The sequence below is a fragment of the Eleutherodactylus coqui genome, chromosome 1, assembly GCF_035609145.1.
Source record: "Eleutherodactylus coqui strain aEleCoq1 chromosome 1, aEleCoq1.hap1, whole genome shotgun sequence".
Lineage (NCBI taxonomy): Eukaryota > Metazoa > Chordata > Amphibia > Anura > Eleutherodactylidae > Eleutherodactylus > Eleutherodactylus coqui.
Window position 1 is genome coordinate 353628012 of NC_089837.1, and position 21510 is coordinate 353649521.

The 21510-nt window shown below is 43.1% G+C and overlaps 1 protein-coding gene across 1 annotated transcript in view; it reads right to left on the reverse strand.

The window, feature by feature from the left end:
- Positions 1 to 21510, reverse strand: part of AFF3 (ALF transcription elongation factor 3) — a 335141-nt gene that overhangs the window by 160880 nt on the left and 152751 nt on the right. The window contains exon 4 of the mRNA XM_066577159.1: positions 5032 to 5068. Coding sequence (XP_066433256.1) covers positions 5032 to 5068 — 37 coding nt within the window. The remainder of the gene's footprint in view (positions 1 to 5031; positions 5069 to 21510) is intronic.

Sequence of the window (21510 nt, forward strand, 5' to 3'; positions counted from 1 at the left end):
AATTTATTGGAAATTAAGGCGCAAACAGGGCTTAACAAAAGTCACTAAGGGGTTAAAAAAAATTTGATTTATCCAAATAAAAGAACTGGTCGGATTGTTAATGTAAGTCACAATTATAAACAAACACAGTCTTGTAGGAAGGAATTTTTGAATTATTTCTGCCTTCAAATGTGTTGAACTCTGAAGTGGTTGGGTGTACCATTATCATTACACTGTGAGGGTTGAGACTCTGCAGCCAGCCTTGAATTAGAATTCACTCACTGCTATAATGAATTGCAGTTTTTAGGGGCCTTTATACACGGGCCAAGAAATCAGTCAGATTTCCGCGATCAGCAAGAATCTTATCATTCAGTCTAAATGCATGTATGACTGAACACCAAACGATAAATTCATTCTGCATATATAAAAACTGAACGATGTCCAGCCATTGTAAACAGGCAGTTGTTCATCTATGAATTACTTCCTGGTTACTGTGAATGGAAGCGGAAGGGCCAGAACGATTCCGTCCCACTCCGCCTCCGCAGTCATTAGCAATAATCACTCCTGTGTCAAAGCACAGGAACGATTATTGCTAGGCCGGCCTGTCGGGCATCTGTGCCCAGGAGATCGTTCCGTGTAAAAGCATCCTAATACTTTCCTTTAATTTTACATTTAACTACAATTTAAAAAGTAAATTTCTAACCAGACATTTCCTTTAAAGGGAACCTGTCATCAAGTTCATCATTTCCAAAGAAATTGCAGCATGAACTTGGGACAGATGTATATAGTGTGCCTATATATGTCATAAATATACAACAGGGACAGAGCTGGCACTCTAGGTCCGTGATGGCGAACCTATGACACGCGTGTCAGCACTAACACGCGTGGCCATAGTCGCTGACACGCGGCCACTGACGGCCGTTCACGCCGTTGGTGAATACCAGCAGGGGCCGCCGCGGCTCCCCTGCTGGTATTCACTAACAGCACTGATCCCGGCGCACAATGTGATGTCAGTGTGCAGCAAGGATCCTCCTCCCCCCGTCCCCCGACGTCTCCTACCTGTTGGTTCCGCGGGAGCGTCCGGGGGAGAAGGCGTCCTGCAACACACTGATGTCATAGTGTGCGCCGGAGATCATCGCGGCTGGAGGGCGTGTAGGCCAGCGGAGCTTTCAGGACGTGGATGGGGTGAGTACGCGGGTCTCGGGGTCCGCTGTCGCTGCTGGGGGGGGTCCGCTGTGGGGGGCCACTGTCGCTGCTGGGAGGTCTGCTGTCGCTGCTGGGGGGTCCACTGTTGCTGCTGGGGGGGGGGCCACTGTCGCTGCTGGGGGGTCCACTGTCGCTGCTGGGGGGGTCCACTGTCGCTGCTGGGGGGGTCCACTGTCGCTGCTGGGGGGGTCCACTGTTGCTGCTGGGGGGGTCCACTGTCGCTGCTGGGGGGGCCGCTGCTGGGGGGTCCACTGTCGCTGCTGGGGGGGCGCTGTCAGGGTCCACTGTGGGGGCCACTGTCACTGCTGGGGGCTCCGCTGTGGGGACCACTGTCGCTGCTGGGGGGTCCGCTGTCACTGCTGGGGGGTCTGCTGTCGCTGCTGGGGGGGACCACTGTGGGGGTCCACTGTCGCTGCTGGGAGGTCTGCTGTCGCTGCTGGGGGGAGGGCCACTGTCGCTGCTGGGGGGTCCACTGTCGCTGCTGGGGGGTCCACTGTCGCTGCTGGGGGGTCCACTGTTGCTGCTGGGGGGGGTCCACTGTCGCTGCTGGGGGGGGGCCGCTGCTGGGGGGTCCACTGTCGCTGCTGGGGGGGGGGGGGGGGGGGCGCTGTCAGGGTCCACTGTGGGGGCCACTGTCGCTGCTGGGGGCTCCGCTGTGGGGACCACTGTCGCTGCTGGGGGGTCTGCTGTCGCTGCTGGGGGGACCACTGTGGGGGGCCACTGTCGCTGCTGGGGGGCGCTGTCACCGCTGGGGGCTGCTGTGGGGGGGCACTGTCACTGCTGATGGTCATCATTACTAAGATGAGTGAGGGGGAGGCTGGGAGAGGCGCGGGCCTCTGCTATGGGTGTTTTAGGTTTACTAAATACAGTTATATATTACAATTATCCTTTTTTGTTATTTAAACTATAAATATCGCAAATTTATGGTTTTTTTCTCGAAGTGACACACCACCCGAGTTATGCTCGTTTTTTTGGCGAATTTTTGGCACACCGAGCTCAAAAGGTTGCCCATCACTGCTCTAGGTGATGATGACGTGGCGCCGTCCTCATGACCATTTGGTATGAATTTTAGAAGAATGTTTATTGTGAAGCACTGCAGCTTTTTTTAGAATAAGGTGCACAGTACATACCTCTCCTGGGTTCATGGTGCCTATGGTTCAGGCAGCATTAACCTGGTGACAGGTTTACTTTAGGACATGTTAGCTATGAATTATAACATCCAATGGGTTAATATGGGTTATTGCCTTTCTATTGTTCCCTCTCATTTTCTTGCCTTGAATGCCTGGTTCTAGACAACTGGTCCTGATAGTGGCGACTACTAGGTAGAACCTTGCCCTGAGCTCACAGTCCCTAAGGCTGGTTTCACATGACCGAGAAAATAGTGTGAGATTTGTGCATTCCAAGACGCACAAATCTTGCACAGATATGAACTCCATTTTTTTGAATAGGTTCATACACATAAGGAGATTTTTTTTCTGCATGGCACCGCGATGCGATGTTTTATTTTTTTGCAATATCGTTTATTGTTTTCAATGGGGCTGGCAACAGCCCCCATTGAAAGCAATGGGAAAACTCTGCAATCCTTTGCCGTGCATCCACATGGATTGCGAGTGTGATAGCGGGCCGTGATTCATGGCCCAATATCGCCCTCGCCCGTGTGAAACTACCCTAACACTGAAGGATAAAGCTGCTGACTCGTAATCATTTCACCTGAAGGCTCATCATGCTGCCCACCTTTCTGTGTATCATACCTTTTTTCATAAGCTTATACATGCTTGTTACATGTTTAAAAAGGTGAATATCTTTGTGTAACCACCTGTGTTTTTACAATTTTTTTTTTTACACGGGTAGGGTGGTTTTAATGGACAGTTTGGTCTAACTATTAAAAGGTGAAAGCCGTCACTGACTGACTCACCACTAATTTTCTAACTTCCCGATGTCGTACAAATGTGAAATTTGGCATGACTATTCTGCATGCCCTAAATAGAAAAAGGAAAGAGGTCGCGACTCGATTATTCAATTCTAAGTGCAAAAGTAAGTGACCCCCTATATTATGTACCTAATGTAATTCTCTAATTTCCCGGTGTCATACAAACTTGAAATTTGGCATGACATTTGTTTAGGTCCTAAGTAGGAAATAAGTGACCCCCTATGTTATGTACCTAATTTAATTCTCTAACTTCCCGGTGTCATACAAACTTAAAACTTGGCACAATCATTCTTTAGATCGTACATAAAAAATAAAGGTGTCACAATTTAATTATTGAATTCTAAGTGCAAAAGTAAGTGACTCGTTATGTTATGTAACTTCCCAGTGTCGTACAAGCATAAAATTTAGTGCAAGCATTATTTTGGTCCTACATAGGAAAAATAAAAGGGTCACAACTTGATTATTCAATTCTAAACGTGAAAAAAACCGCAAAACATGACATAGTTTTTTTCTCAGAAACCATGAAGCCTAGGAAAATGATTTGTATATTGAGGGGAATCTACCTCACCTCTGTGTGCATATACTGAGGAGAATCTACGTCACCTCTATGTGTATATACTGAAAAGAATCTAACACTCCACTATGTGCATATACTAAGAAGAATCTAACTGACCTCTGTGTGTATATACTGAGGAGAATCTACCTCACCCCTATGTGTATATACTGTGGAGAATATAACGGACCTCTATGTGTATATACTGAGGAGAATATAACTGACCTCTGTGTGTATATGCTGAAAAGAATCTAACGCTCCTCTATGTGTATATACTAAGGAGAATCTAACTGACCTCTGTGTGCATTTACTGAGGAGAATCTACCTCACCTCTATGTGTATATACTGTGGAGATTTTAACTGACCTCTATGTGTATATACTAAGGAGACTATAACTGACCTCTCTTTGTATATACTGAGGAGACTATAACTGACCTGTATGTGTATATGCTGAGGAGAATCTAACTGACCTCTGTGTGCACATATTCTGAAAGGCTGTGAAGTACATAAGGAAGCGGCATTTGGAGCAGGGATGGAGCATGCCTTTAAGGCGAAAAAGGGACTGCAACCTCCAGTCTGGGGTTAAATTTGAATGAAAAGGGGCAGTACTTTTAAGGGTAAAACGTGAGGAAAGTGGAAGGGGTGGCACATTCTGCACAGGGATATCAATACATGCAGAATAATTTAATGCTCCTCTATGCGTATGTTTATTGAATTCCACGGTTCCTCTGAAGTAACCACCACTTCATAAAATTTTCCGTACGAACAACACATAAACACCTGTACTAAATTAGTCAGGTATATTAGCTAGTTACATTATATAATCAATTAAAAAGAGCATTATTTGTTTCTACCTCTCTTGTACTTATGGCACATCTATATCAGATATAGATCTGTATGTAAAACCACCGGACATGGCTCACTAAACATTTAAAGACCAGGTTGTATATCATTTCTTTCTCAGATATATTAGGGTATTACAATTGACCCTGTATTTACATTCACCGCTTTTCTGTAGTAAAATGCATTATAAATACAACAAATAAAGTCATATCACATTTTGGACATCTGCCTTTTATCTAATCGCAACATATTGTATGTTCACAATGCGATCCTATTATATACAAGTATTTGCAATGGCTCACTTCATAAAATCTGCATCAAAACCGTGCGTTACCGGTACATGCAAATTTTGATGCGAATCTTGGTGCAGATTTTGATACGAATCCTCACCAAATTTTAAAACTGATTTTGAGGATGAAAATTGAAAGAAATGGCCAACATTTTTCTACAGCCCCTTGCATTCTTTTGCACAATAGGCTTTATTGCTAATGAAATATAAGCAAGGATAAAAGTTTCTTACTTTGACTGCAAAATCCCACGCAGCTATGTAGATAAGCCTGCAAAAACAAAAACAACACATTGCTTATATGAATATATATTGCTGAAGTTACTATCTATCACAAAACTGTACATATAACAATTATTTAATATGTGGGAGTTGTTAGGCCAACAGGGAAGAGTAGCAATAGGGAAATCAAAAGCCTTTCTTCACTGTGGACCCCAACAAAACCATTTTTTCTCCTCTACATAACCAAAGTTGCTCCTAATTGAGAGAAAACCGAAGAACGGTGAAAGGTTTTGTTCTTACCAATAAAATGTGGTCATTAGCCTCTATTTATACCAGTAATGTAATACTATGGGTAAGATTGGTCTCACAGTTCTCTGGTGACCTAAGTTCTGTTTGGTAGAACTGCCGGGTGTTCGGATGTTGCAGGAAAAGCGAAAATGTGCAACTGACACCATTCCCACTACCTGTGACATACAATACGACCCTCCTGTCTACAGAAGTTATGACTCCTTTGTGTAGTTACGCCTTCCTCCAGGTTTGGCCCAAATGCTTCACCCTTCTCGGCAATAGGGTTTTCTTTTTCTTTGTTTAGGTTTAGCAATCGTTGTACCTGCCCCTCTTTGTGACCTGCTTACTGTGTTCTGTTTTAACTTGCTCTTCTGCTTTACTATTGGCTACAAACACATCCGGCATATTGTGAGAGATCTTGTGTTTTTGTGGGTTGTACAGTTAACTTACAATTCATCTACATTCAGGACTTTGTCGGTAAAGACCCCTATTACGAAAACATGGGTTACTAATCCACACTACTGTCTAAGAGTAACATCATAGCACCATAAGCTACTGTAGTGATTTATGTTTTATATTCATTTGGTCTAGTCATATGATACATTTGTACATTTCAGCCCTCCTCTAGGTTACATTTTTCTAGTGATTTAATGGCTGTTGTTCCCATTCACTTGCTCATAAAATTAAAATGAATGTTCTCTTAAAGTTCACAGCGTTCTCTTCCAGGAACCTCATTTCCAAAGTGGGCATGTTTCTGCCATGCATAACATATTTCACCACTTGGTTCCACATCTAGCCTCTACAACTAAAGGTTCTTCGACTGTTATCTACAAATCACTTCATCATGATCAGGCTCAGATCCGCACATGTAAGGACTTTTTATGAAGATTAGCAGACTTTGCTGAGGGAATTGTGCTGGTCTGTTGAGATTTTAACCTTCCTTTAACCCCTTAGTGACGAAGCCTGTTTGCGCCTTAGTGACGGAGCCAAATTTTGGAAATCTGACATGCGTCGTTCAACGTAGCATAACTCCATAAAGGCTTTACATATCCAAGTGATTCTGACATTGTTTTTTCGCCACATGTTGTACTTCATTTAGGTTGTAAAAAGAGACCGATATAATTTGTGTATATTTATTAAAAGTACCAATATTGGAAAAATTTTGAAAAAATTGTCATTTTTTCACATTTTCAACCGTAATAGCTCAAATATGTCCAAACATACTGTACAAATTTTTGATAAGATATATATTTCCATCTGTTTACTTTATTCTGAATGCACACTTGAAAAACTTTTGTGTTTTTTTTAACCATTTAGAGGACATACAAATTTAACATTACTTTTCAGCATTTTGAGGAACACTTTGCTTTCCTGCACCAAACCAAGTTTGCAAAGGCTCATAAGTGTCAGAATAATAGATACCCCCTCAAATGACCCCATTTTAAAAACTACACCCCTTAATGTATTCACTGAGGGGTGTCATGAGTATTTTGACCCCACCAGTTTTTTTCAGGAATTAATTCAATTTAGAGGAGAAAAAATAAAATTTCATATTTTTGCAAATATGTCATTTTAAAGACATATTTTTTTCCTATAGAGCCCATGAAAATGAGGATTTACACACCAAAATGGATACCCCCGTTTCTCCCGTGTTCAGAAACATACCCATTGTGGCCCTAATCTTATGTCTGGATGCACAACGGGACCCAAAATGAAAGGAGTAGTCGGTGTCTTTCAGAACATAAATTTTGCTTGAAGGCATTTTAGGCCCCATAGCACTTTTGTAGAGCTCTTGAGCGGCCAAAACCAAAGAGAGCCCCCACCAGTGACCCCATTTTGAAAACTAGACCCCTTAACGAATTTATCTAGGGGTGTACTGCCCTTTTTGACCCCACAGTTTTTGAATGAATTCAAGCAAAAGCAAAAGGAAAAAATTGTGATTTTCGTTTTTTGTCAATTCTGTCATTTTAAAAACAGCTTTTTTTGTACAGCACACACATGAATGGATCCTTGCACCCCAAAATGGATACCCCTGTTTCTCCCGTGTTCAGAGACATACCCATTGTGGCCCTAATCTTATGTCTGGATGCACAACGGGGACCAAAACCAAAGGAGTAGTTGGTGGTTTTCAGAACATAAATTTTCCTTGAAGGCGTTTTAGGCCCCATAGCACATTTGTAGAGCTCTTGAGCGGCCCAAATCAAAGAGAACCCCCACAAGTAACCCCATTTTGAAAACTAGACCCCTTAACGAATTTATCTAGGGGTGTACTGCCCATTTTGACCCCACAGTTTTTGAATGAATTCAAGCAAAAGCAAAAGGAAAAAATTGTGATTTTCGTTTTTTTGTCAATTCTGTCATTTTAAAAACAGCTTTTTTTGTACAGCACACACATGAATGAAGACTTGCACCCCAAAATAGATACCCCAGTTTGTCCCGTGTTCAGAAACATACCTATTGTGGCCCTAATCTTTTGTCTGGATGCACAACGGGGCCCAAAATGAAAGGAGTAATCGGTGGCTTTCAGAACAGAAATTTAGCATGAAGGTGATTTAGGCCCCATTGCCTACTTGCAGAGCCCTTGAGCGGCCAAAACGACAGAGAGCCCCCACAAATGACCCCATTTTGAAAACTAGACCCCCTAACGAATTTATCTAGGGGTGTACTGTGTATTTTTACACTACAATTTTTGAATAAATCTAAGCAAAGCAGTAGGAGAAAAATTACAATTTTCATTATTTCGGCAGTTGTATCAATTTAAAAACAGTTTTTTTTGTACAGCACACATAGGAATGAAGACTTTCACCCCAAAATGGATACCCCCGTTTGTCCCGTGTTCAGAACCATAACCCTTGTAACCCTAATCTACTTAAAGGACACATGGCTAGGCCTATAATGGAAGGAGCACCCGTTGGATTTCAGGGTACAACGGTATAAATTTCAGGCCCCATTGCCCACTTATAGAGCCATTGAGCGTCCAAAACGATAAAACCTCCCCACAAATGACCCCATTTTAAAAACTAGACCCCTTAATGAATTCATCTAGGGCTGTATTGCGTATTTTGACCCCACAGTATTTGAATAAATCTAAGCAAAGCGGAAGGAAAAAATTACGATTTTCATTTTTTTGGCAATTTTGTCAATTTAAAAACAGGTTTTTTTGTACAGTGTACATAGGAATGAAGACCTTCACCCCAAAATGGATCCCCCCGTTTGTCCCGTGTTCAGAAACATACCAATTGTGGCCCTAATCTACTTACAGGAAACATGGCAAGGCCTATAATGGAGGGAACACCCGTTGGATTGCAGGGCACAACTGAATACATTCCAGGCCCCATTGCCCACTTGTATGGAATAAAAATTAACACCTTAAAAAAATATCCCCCCCCACACACACACACACACACCCACCCCTACCGCTCCGCCCTTTTCGGCGTTACCCAAATCTTAGATAAAAGTAATAATGTGAACTGTGTAATATTTCCAAAGACAGGGGTGATTACGGAGGCTGGTTGGGATGGGTACATGGGGCTATAAAACCGGGTATCCCCCTCCTCTCATGCTTTTTGGGGGTATTTTTTGACCTCAGTAGCGGGTATGGGGTGTAAAAAGTGGTGCTCTGTGAGTCTCCGTAAGCTTAATGAGGTGCGGCGGTCTCACACAGAAGGCGCTCAACAAGCTGCTCCTGGAACTGCATGAAGGCGAACGTTCCTGGGGCTTCTTGTAAAATACGTATCACAGGTAGCGGTCTGAATAACGCCGGGCTCACATGGCTGTAGGTGGAATCTGCTTGCGGAGGCCCGCAGAGGATCCCAGCTGTGAGCCCAGCTGTGACCCTGCATACGGCCGCGTAATGTACTGCGCATAACTGCCTACTCACACAGGCAGTCATACGCAGTATATATATATTTTTTTGTTTGTATTTCCCGCACCGTCGCTTAGCGATGACGCGGGTACCCGCAGCCCGTATACAAGGTAGTTGCGTATGGGCTGTGGGTATATCCATGACCATGGAGCACAATGGCCTCTATGTTGCGGATATCCGCGGTAAAATAGAACCTGCTGCGTTCTCTTTTCTGCGAGTGGATTACACAATTCCGACCCACTGTGAGCGGAATTGTGTAATCCAATACGATTGATCTGCGTATTACCGCGGATCAGAAGCATGCGGAATCCGTAATTCCTATCCGGTCATGTGAGACCGACCTAAGGTAGATCGATACCTTTTTTTCACGTGACCGGGGACCGCCCAACGAGGCCTCCCGTCACTGCTCCAGGCTCTCGGTGACCGTTGGTCGCCGGGAGCAAGGAGATTTTAAATTTCCTGGGCTCCCCGACTCCTGCGCATGTGTCCGATGTTTTGCCGGCGGTCGCATGCGCAGAATCCGGGAAAGTTCACGGAAGAAGATTGTGTCGGGGCGCAAATACGGAGGCCTCCGGCAAAAAGTTTCATCTCCTCTCACCGATCGCATCAGTGAGGGGAGATGAACCTTCACCTTTTTTTTACTTTTACGTGATCGCCATTATCCATTGGATAACGGCGAACACGTGATCAGGAACCACTCACCGCGGGTCCCCGTGAAATCTCCAGGCTCTCGGCTAAGTTTTGTAGCCAGGAGCAGGGAGATTTTAAATTACCACGGCTTTTGCGCATGCACCTGCCATATTGGCGACGGGCGCGTGCGCAGAAGCTGGGGTAAGGTCCGCGGATAAATCCGCGGGCCTTAGGTACGTCATTTCATCCTCCCTCACGGATATGATCCGTGGGGGGAGATGAAACGCAAGTTTTTTCAACTTTTTAAAACTTTTTTTATTTAACTTTTTGCACTTTTTTTTTTTACTTTTTACCCCTTTTTTTATTTTTATTTTTTAACTTTTTGCACTTTTTTTTTTACTTTACATGATCACTGTCATCCATTGGATGACAGTGATCATGTCCCCAGTGACATCCCTCTGCTCTTGGCTACACATGGCAGCCAAGAGCAGAGGGATTTTGAATTTCCCGGGGCTCGAGCCCCTCTGTGCACGCGCCCGATGTCAATCATCGGGCGCGCATGCGCAGACCGGGATTTCGGGTCCGGGGACATCGGGACATCGCAGAGGACCGGGGGTGAGTATTTTCACCTCCCCTCATGGATCCGATCCATGAGGGGAGGTGAAACCTTACGTTTTTTTTACTTTTTCAACTTTTTCGCGATCGCCGCTATCTAATCGATAGCGGCGATTGCGGGCCCGGGGACCGCTCACAGCGGTCCCCGGTAACACCTCCTGGCTCCCGGCTACCTTCAGGAGCCGGGAGCCAGGAGATTTTAAATTTGCCGGGGGCTCCCGGGCTTCTGCGCATGCGCGTGACGTCATCGCCTGGCGCGCATGCGCAGAAGGCCGCCGGCGGGTCCGGGAGGACGAGATCTCCGTGGGACACCGCCGACAAGCCGGGTAAGTAATTTCAGCTGCCCTGGTGGAGCCGATCCAGCAGGGCAGCTGAAGAACTAACTTTTTTGACAGTTTTCTTTACTTTTTTGCGATCGGCGCTAGCCAATGGCTAGCGCCGATCGCAATGCCGGGGGGGACTGCCCGCATCCTGGGATGACAGCTCCATGCTGTTGGCTACCTGCGGGCACCGACAGCATGGAGCTGTCACGTCCTCAGGCAAGTGGGCATCAATCCAAAGAGGATGCATAAAACTACGTCCTCTAGGATTAAGGCCCACTTTCTGAGGACGTAGTTTCCCGATGGGGCAGTCGTTAAGGGGTTAAATCCCAGTATAGATTCTTCATGCAGCAGAGATCATATTCCCACAACTCATCTTCATTTTCGTAAACATTTCCTCCACAATCTGCAATTGATTGGCATCCGAGATACTCCACCTCCAGGATAAAGATTATACCTACTTTTCTCCTACACAACAAATATGAGTCATATGATATCTTTGCTACATTATGGTCTGATCATGCCTTGAAGCCTCTCTTTTTGGAAGTGCCAGATGTTGTAAATCAACCACTGTACATTGTCCTCAATGACAACCTATTAAAAGCTTCAGTACATGATTCCCTCCACAATCTACAACTGATTGACAGCCGAAGAACACTCCACCCCCAAGATAAAAAATATGTCTACTTTCCACCTGCACAGCAAACATACAGTGAGTACATGATGAAGATATTAGTTCCACTATTAGAGACTTCTGTAACCCCTTAAGGACATGGCCTATTTTGGGCATAAGGACGCAACGATTTTTGGCAGATTTTCATCTCCATTTTTCAAAACCTATAACTTTTTTATTGTTCCGTCGACGTGGACGTATAAGGGTTTGTTTGTATTAGTGCTGTTTTTGGGTACATAGACCATATTGTAAAACTTTTATTAATTTTTTTATGATAGCAGGCAGAGAAAAAACCTCAATTCTGTCATAGATTTTTTTTTCTTTTTACAGCGTTAATCATGCAGCATAAATGATACAATACATTTTTTCTGCGGGTCAGTACGATTACAACGATACCAAAATTCTTATATTGTTTTTAGGTTTTTCCACTTTTCCGCAATAAAAACCCATTTTCTTTTATTATTATTTTTTCCTAAATCGCTGCATTCAGAGTCCTATAATTTTTTTATTTTTCCATGGACGGAGATGAACTGTAGTTTTTATGGGTAATAACGGACAATACCAACAAAACCTTGCTTCTGACTTTCAGGGCGAGGACCAAAAAGGTCACCTTATGTCCCCTCATGATGCAGAGAATACATTTAACTGTATGCACTGGGATTTTCCTCAGGCATCCCTAGAATAAATTGGCTTGGGGTGTGGTTTCATTGGGAAAATGCAGCTCCTGTATAGCAATGCTACAGCTCAGGCCAGAACAAACTGAATAATATTTAGGGCATTTCCTATCCGAAATGGGACTAGGCAAATATGTCCTTTGTCTCCATTACTACATGTGTTAATGAGCAGATGTGGATCCGCTTTTGCACACACTGATATGACATTGGGCAAAATCTGGGGGCAGCACCTGGGATACCCCAGTTTTTATCCTTTCACCTAACAGGTTGAGATCTGGACCTCACTGCAGGGTCCATCGGTCATTACATGCAGAAGTAGTCTGAGTTACTGGCAGAACAGGTGCTATATGATAATAAGTCCAAGTCAGGGCAGGCAGCTGGCAGAAAGAGTAGTCCAATAAACATTGGTAGTCCAAGGTCAGCAATGGAGAAATCGGAACAGTCAGGAGCAAGCAGGAGTCAGAAAATGTGGAGAGCACACAAATAACAGATCAAGCTTTAACAGGAGGAATGAAATTGCTTAGGCATCCTCCTAGGGAGCATAGTTAATATAGCCAGGACTGTCAGGGAGTATGTTGGGGAAGCATTACCAGAGTGCACACTAGCTTTTTAAATATGGAGGTGAGAGTGCATGTGTGCCCTATAGGCAGTTGCAAAGGACTGAGAGCTGGGAAGAAAGTAGCCTCTGCGGAATTGGAGAGAGGAGTGTCAATGGTGGCTAACCACCCCAGAAGGAGTTGGCGAACAAACATGGCAGCTGCACGCAGTGACATGTCTTTGTTATGGAGCATCTGGCGATTGCTGTTCACAATTGTTGTGCCTGTTCACGACAGCACAAAACTTTGCTATATATGTATGACTTATTGATCTACCATTGCAAGAAAAGTAAGTGAACCTTTTGGAATTCTCTGGATCCCTGCATTGACTACTAATAAATGTGCTTTGAATGTTGTCGGAGTTACAATTATAGACAAACACAATCTAACTAAACTAATAATACACAAAACCTTGTGCAGTTTATGTCTTTTATTGAGCATATTAAGCAAGCATTCACAATTGAGGGAAAAAAAGTAAGTGAACCTCTGTGTTATTAACTGCCTAAATGGCAAAAGTTGCTTTGATTAAGAAGAAGAGAGTGAAAGAGAGGGCTTCACAGGTGACTTGCACATGAACTAAAGGGACCCATTAAATAAAGTCACACACAGCATGTTCTTCTCAAGAAAGATTGTTAAGTGTGAACCATTCCTTGATGCAAACATCTTTCAAAAGACCTCAGAACATGTGCTATAGAGACACATGCAACTGGAAAAGCCTACAAGCTTTGCTAAGTACCTGGATGTAAATCAATCCACAGTTAGGGTGACTACCCACTAGCGTTTTTTTTTACTGCGAAATTCGCAGCGTTTTTTTTTCCTGCAGGGGTCTATGGGACTTTTAATGTTAAAATCGCGATCACGCAAAATCCCGATTTTGCGCGATAGCGATTTTAGCTTTACAAGTCCCATAGCCCATAGACCCCTGCAGAAAAAAAAAACGCTGCGAATTTCGCAGTAAAAAAAACGCTAGTGGGTAGTCACCTTTAGGCCTTAGTCAGACGGGCGTTTTTTCGTGCGATTTGCGCATGCGCATGCGTCCAGCGATTTTATAAAACCATTGCTTTGCAATGGTATCGGACACATGAGCCCTTTTTATGCACTCGTCCGATAAATTATAGAACAGAAATCGCAGATCGCACCTATCTGCGATCTGCGATTCCTGTTCGCTTCTCTATATGCGCTCAATGGGGCCGGCGGCAGCAGCGCCGACCCCATTGAGAGCATATACTAGACAAATCATTCTTCTCTGCCACAGCTGTAACAGCTGTGGCAGAGAAGAACGATGTTTGCCCATTAAATTCAATGGAGCCGGCAATACAGCTTGAATGAATTCAATAAATAAATATATAAGCCCTTCCCTGCAATTCATCCAGAAATGTGTAAAAATAAAAAAAATATATATACTCACCTTGTCCCGGCAGACGGAGTTCAGCGCGGCCGGCCTGCAGTGGGTGTGAGTGAGAGCTGCCCCTGATTGGCTCAGCGCTGAGCCAATCAGAGGCAGCTCTTACTCACACCCATTCATGAATTTATGAATGGCTTATATATTTAAGCCCTTCCCGACAATTCATCGTGAGATCGCCCGCAGCGCATTGCTTTCAATGGAGCCGGCTGTATTGCCGGCTCCATTGAATTCAATGCGATGGACAGCTCCGGTCCGTTTCTATTGAAACGCGGCTAGGAGCAATTTTTTTGGGCGATTTTTCGGCCCCGGTCACGCGATTTGCGGATGCGCATCCGTCATGCGATCCGCAAATCGCGGCAAAAAACGCCCGTGTGACTAAGGCCTTAGACAAATTATCTACAAATGGAAAAAAGTCAGGACTGTTGCTACTCTCCCTATGAGTGGGTGTCCTGTTAACCCCTTAGTGACCAACCCATTGCCTTTTTACGTCCTAGCTCGCTGGGCTTTATTCCCCAGGGATGTGAAAACATGCTCCCTGTGGGGATTAAAACACTGCAAGCTCTGGATGTGACAGCTCCAGGCTACCGATTACCAGCCCCCACCGATTACATGATCGCCGGCATTTACCAAATGCTGGCGAACATATGAAAGTCAATTAAAGGTAAAAAAATGTTAAAGATTCAGCTGCCCTGATGTATCGGATCCATCAGGGCAGCTGAAAGTACTCACTCCCGTCCTCTGCGATGTTGCACGGCGTTCTGCCTTCCCGTCCACGACGGCACCTTCTGTGCATGCACACCAGACGTCATGCCCGGGAAATTCAAAAATCTCTCTGGCTCCCGACTCCCATGTGTAACCAAGAGCAAAGAAATGTCACCGAGAGCCTCTGTATGCGTTTCCCGGTCACATGATCGCTGCTATAAAATGAATAACAGCAATTATGTAAATTTTAAAAAATTTAAAAAAAAGTTAATAAAAGGAAAAAGTTTAGGTTTCATCCCCCCTCACGGATCATTTCCGTGAGGGGAGATGAGATTACATATCTAAGGCCCCTGGATTTATCTGCGGACCTTACCCCGGCTTCTGCGCATGCACCTGCCACCAAAATTGTGGAGGCATGTGCAAAAGCCGTGGATTGCCAGGGTAATTTAAAATCTCCCTGCTCCTGGCTACCAAACATAGCCAAGAGCCTGAAGATTTCACGGGAGGCTGCGGTACGTAGAAGTAAAAAAAAGTAAAAGTTTCACTTCCCATCATGGATCCGATCCGCGAGGGGAGGTTAAATTACTTACCTCAGGCCTGCAGTGATGTCCCCCGATAGGATCTTTATCCGCCGACCTGTCCCCAACTTCGGCACATGCCCCTATCGGCAAAGTGGCAGGCGCAAGCGCAGAAGCTAGGGAGGGCCTGGGAAATTTAAAGTCCCCTTGCTCCTGGCTACTAATGGTAGCCGAGAGCCTGGAGCAGTGACTGAGGAACACGGTGAGCTGTCCCCAGTCACGTGATCTCCGTTATCCAATGGATAATGATGATTACATAAAAGTTAAAACACAGTTGAAGTTTAATACTCCTTTCAGTTTGAGTCCCATTGCGCATACGGACATAATATTAGGGCCACAATGGGTATGTTTCTGAACATGGGACAAACAGGGGTATCCATTTTTGGTGCAAATTCTCATTGTCATGTGAACTACAGAAAAAAATACTGTCTTTTAAACGACATATTTGCAAAAATATGAAATGTTATTTTATTCCTCTAAATTGCATTAATTCCTGAAAAGAAACCATGGGGTCAAAATACTCATGACACCCCTCAGTGAATATATTCAAATGTGTATTTTTTTAAAATGGGGTTATTTGTGGGGGTATGTATCATTCTGACACCTATGAGCCTTTGCAATCTTGGCTTGGTGTAGGAAAACAAAATGTTCCTCAAAATGTTGCTAATCAATGTTAAATTTGTACGTCTCCTAAATGGTTAAAAAAACTGAAGTATTTCCAATTGAGAATTGAGTAAACAGATGTAAACATATATCTCATCAAAAATTTGTATAGTATATTAGCACATATTTGAGATATTGCAGTTGAAAATGTGAAAAAATGACAATTTTTTAAAAAATTGTCCCAATTTTGGCGCTTTTAATAAATATACACACAGTCTATCAGTCTATTTTCACCACCTAAATGAAATACAATATGTGTTGAAAAAACAATGTCAGAATCACTTGGATATGCAAAACCTTTACACATGTCAGATTTCCAAAATTTGGCCTGGTCATTAAGGCACAAAAAACTGTGGTCACTAAGGGGTTTAAGATCACAACATCCAATCCTGAAAACTTAAGGATAACAGCAAAACATCCACCAAAGTCTATACAAGCTGCAAAAAGCTCTGTCCGTGTGTGCACTTTTAGAAACACTATCTTTTCTCCTTAGGGAGAGCACCTAGACGGTAAGTGAGGAGACTCAAAAGGCCATTCATGCCCCACGGGTAATATACAAATAAGGCAGATGAAATAATACCTCCACAGTGCCACCTATTGGAAGGCTGCTAAAACACTAAACAAGAATGGTATTCATGGAAGAACACAATAAGGGAAGTATCTAGTATCCAAAAAAATAACATTGTGGCCATCTCAAGTTTGCCTGAGGGCACTTGGATTTTCCACTATGTTTTTGTGAAAATGTTCTATTGGGCTTTTCTCTCCACTTTCTTTGTATTTTATATTTATCTATTCATTAATTAATTCATTCAGTCATTTACTTATCATGTGTCTTTTTTCATGTTCAGATATGTAGGTGCATATATATTTATCCCTCCTTTTTTCCGTTCTCTCTCTTCCTTTTTTATGCTCTTTTCCTTCTCTTTCTCTCTCTCTTCCATTCTAATTTTCTTTCTTTCTCTCTTTTCTCCCTCTCTTTTTCTTTCTTTCGGTTTCTCTCTTCCTTCCTCTTTTCCATGTTTCAAGTGCAAACGTGCCAGTTTTGCTGTTTATTTCCCTACAACTGTTCGCTGATACAACATATTGATATTTGCAGGAATAAAAGTTTAGACTTTGTATGCTTTTACCTTCTTCATTTGCTTGTTTCAATATTACCTTAGAATTATCATTAGGTGTGATATAATCCAACTGTACATTTGTACTGTTTATGTAATAATAATAGTACTTTGAAATAAAAACATATTGAACATAAAATGTGAAACTGACCTTAGCGACTAACATAATGTCCCTTCCTGAATAGTATGACTTCTTTCCTCAATATCATGACCTCAGGCATAGTCTTGGCAACCAATGTCAATATAGTTTTAGACTACTGCTTCCAATACTGCGGCAATATAGGGGAAAAGTAGTCTGAGACTATCCCTAAACTGCACCAATGCTTGCAATTAGACATCAGCACAGTGTAAATGACTGAAGAGGACAGACAGAGCTAGTGATATTACTTGCCAAAAGATGTGTCTTGCTAGTGTAGGGACCGCAAGCCACAAGGAGCCCTTTTGTGGCCTTGTGGCTTAAGTTCATTGGCCAATGTACGAACCAATACCTTGTACTTTTATAGCTATTACATCTGCTTATTTGTACAGTATGGCAAGTGTCATTTGTCAGTCCCTATGTTATGTCTGTCCGTTAGTCCAGTCCGCAGTATGCAGTTCTCTGTCCAGTTTGTGTTTCCGTCAGCACGTCCAGCCTGAATTACGTTTTAGGTTCCCTTCGTTGTGTTATATACAGCCTGTTTTGGGTACGTTCGTGTGCGCCTGGTGCTTATTTACCCACGCGAACACAGCAAGGACGATAAAAAAATCCAGGCGCTGCTAGAAGCTGACCACAGGGCCAAATGTGTCAAATGTACCTTTAGTGAATCCTGAAAAAGTGTATTTGCCTCCACTGCATATAACACTGGGACTCATGAAACAATTTGTAAAAGCAATTAATAGAAATTCTGCAGCATTTATGCATTTGAAATGTAAATTTCCCAAAGTTATTGAAGTGAAACTGAAAAAAGGAATTTTTATAGGGGCACAAATAAGATCAGTGATGGATGATGAAACATTTCAGGAATTGTTAAATCCATTGCAAAAAGCCGCCTGCTTGTCATTCAAAAAGGTTTCCTCTTCTTTTCTTGGAAATCATAAATCATAAAACTATTGTGATCTAGTGAGTGATCTTGTGAAATCATACCAAGCTATGGGATGCAATATGTCCTTAAAACGTCACTTCTTGGACTCCCACCTGGACGTCTTCCCAGAAACTCTTGAGGCTGTTAGTGACCAGCAGGGCGAGTGTTTCCATTAGCAGATGTCGACGATGGAACTTGAAATGAATCACAAAAAAAACCTGCTGGATTGAAAAATGCTAACAACAGATTCGAATTCAGGAGGTGAAATATTACTAGAATCACTATTAAATATTCTTGTGAAAGGAAAAAACGTATTGTTTTGTAGGCCAGTGAATCAGCCGAATCAGAAAGAAGTCTCTGAGAAGATGGTGGCTGGAGTTTCACTATCTAATAATGTGAACTGTGCCCAAGGTCCTACATATGAATGTCCTGAGAAACTGCAAGACAAGTCTGAACTGTGGTCAAACCATCCCATAAACTGAAAACAGGGTGCAGCACGGACTTGTAAAATCTGATGTGCTTGCAAAGTCATGTGACGTGCTTAATATGCAGGACGATGCAGTGGAATCTGCACAATATGCATTAGCATTTAAGAAAAATGTAGATAATGAGTGTACTGATAAAAATATGGTACATGAAATATTGTCTGACACAGAATTGTTATATGATAAGGTTAATGCAATGTCCTGTTCAGTGTACAGAATGCCTGTGAAAGTATTCCACAGTCTGCATAAGGTGAATGCAGAGTGTGAACAGGCTGGTACAGAAAGGTCAACCACAGCCCATGGGGCAATTAGCTCAAGTATGCCCCTAGTGGTAGGGCATAAAAATAATGAGAGGATTTCATGTAGTTCCGAGGATGAAGGCAAACTAGAGAGAGTTGTTGTCACTTGTGCACAAAAAGGCAAGATTTATTTGCGCCAAGAAGGATGCTGAAAAGAAAATTCTGGAACTGGAAAAGTCCAAGACTGGGTTCACACAGGGCAGAAATCCGCCTGCGGCCGCTAATCCCGGCATTCGCCGGCCATGTGGACAAGATTTTACAAAAATCTTGTCCACATGGAAGGGCCAATCTGTTGCGGCAAAGCCGGCGCGGACTTCCCGGCCGCAGCACGTCATTTTTTCTTTTTTTAGTTGCAGCCGCGCTCTCCTTTATAGTGAGCTTTTGTAAAGATATTACTTAAAAAAAGGACAAACAGCTGATAGAGAGATTTTCTCCTACGATGTACAGACAATTTCCTTATTTCAACAGTAGTCTCTGTCGGACTATGAGACATAAAGCTATTGTCTCTTGTGACTAAAACTTGGGATAATCTTGCGTTGCCCAGGAAAAAAAACTATAAAACTCTCTCCAGGTGGTATAGGTGTCCAATTCTAATCCACCGTATATACCTTTCAATCTCGGACCACGATAGTAGAATTTGTCCAGGAACTAGGCCACTTGAGACATATGGAAGAACTGATGGGCGGCATGGTTACTTTTCCTGGAGACAACAAAGTTCCAGGAATTTTTGGAGTAGGCGAACCAACATGGCTACGAACCTGGGGGGCGAATGGGCGCTCCCCCTTACAGGATATTTCCTTCATTCTCTATCCCACTACCCCTTTCACCTCCATTTCACCTCTCTCTTCTATTACCTTCCTTTTTTTCTCTACTTCTTTCTTTTATATACAGACAGGTCACTGCTGAATATATTTAAGTGTTAAATACCAGTCAATGTCATACTGTCACAACACAAGATAATGGACACTGAGTTTGCATTGACGATTGTTTTAAAAGCGGCTGAGGGATCCTGAGAGGTTTCTTTCTACGGTTTCAGCTCAAAGAAGTCCACAGTCAATGGACTTTTATTTAATCACTCCGGCACATCCTAGTTGCTGAGAGCATTCCTGTTTGCCATGTAAATGTTGAACTAGTGCTATAAGTTTGAGCACAGTATGTTGTGTATATATATATGCTGTTAAATACTAATAAAACGGTTTAAACATAAAAATCGTGATAACAGTATATACTGCCTGGAGATATGAAGCATAAAGCTATTCCCTCTTTTTTTAATGCTATTTAAGCCGATGCTTTTGTTTAATAAAGTGGAATCATTTCCATTAACACCATTATCAGTTTGTTGTGTCTTCTTTTTCTGAGCTCGTACCTGCCACACGCAATCAGACACCCACATTATATTCAACAACTCAGTTTGCACTAACCGAAATTTGGCACCTGAACAGGGATTCAGCATCATTTGTATATCTTCTGAACCAACAGGAATCTCTACTCTGGAAAGAATAGACCATACACAGCTGCATGAAATGCAAGAAACTTATTCTTAACCCTTTCCAATCCACTGTCTGACGTCTAAAGACATTCTGATTGAAGGCTGTACAGCTCCGATTTCAGAAGACATCCAGCAGGGTATTCTTACTGTAGATTACTGTCTGCTCTGTTGTAGGGGGCGTTTCTGGCATGTCACATACCGCAGTACTGGCTCTAGCCAGCAGATGGCGCCATTGTATAATGGCAAAAAGAGAGAGCCCCCTAGGAAACCCTAAATCCAAAATTGGATTGCAAAGGGTTAATCCCCATGTCCAGGTGACTTATATAATTTTTTAAGCCTGAGTCAAAAAACTTGTTAAAGAAATAATGTGTGGTTTTCTCTGGATGGAAGAATAAACCACACTGTTGGTAATTCTGGATCTATTGTTTTGTCTTCTCTTCTTGTGGCTGTTGAGGAAAGTTATTATAGTTGAAAGAAAGGGATATATGACTATTCACTTCCTGTAAAAGAAGTTACCAGTGAAGGGTAGGGTGCTCAAGAGGCTTGACCCAGACCTACTCGAGAGACATAAGTGGGTAGTAGAGAAAAGTGTGTGGCCACTGTTTGAGAGTCTTGTTGATTGTGTGATATTCATAGGGTGTTAGAGCCACTGAGCCAGACCTGTGAAATACATAGCAAAAGAGTACAAGACTGGTAGTGAGTTATGGAGAACTCACTGGGGAGTGAGAGATTAGATTGGATAAGGGTGTGGGGTCAAGTGGCAAGAGTCCCAGACCTACCCGAGGAATTCTCAGAAGAAAACAGCTACACAGATAGTAGCAGAAAGAGAATGTTGAAAAGGAGCATGCATGTGAAAATCAAGCATGTGTTCTGTTTTGAGGATTGTCGCTGGAATCGGATGACCGTAAGACTTTTGTAGTGGCACACGTCGCACACCCCAAAGGCCGGCCCTGACTGAAAGTCCAAGTATTGTGGTCAAAATATGGATAGTATGATTTAAGTACTCTACACTGGCCTTAAAGGGGGTTTCCTG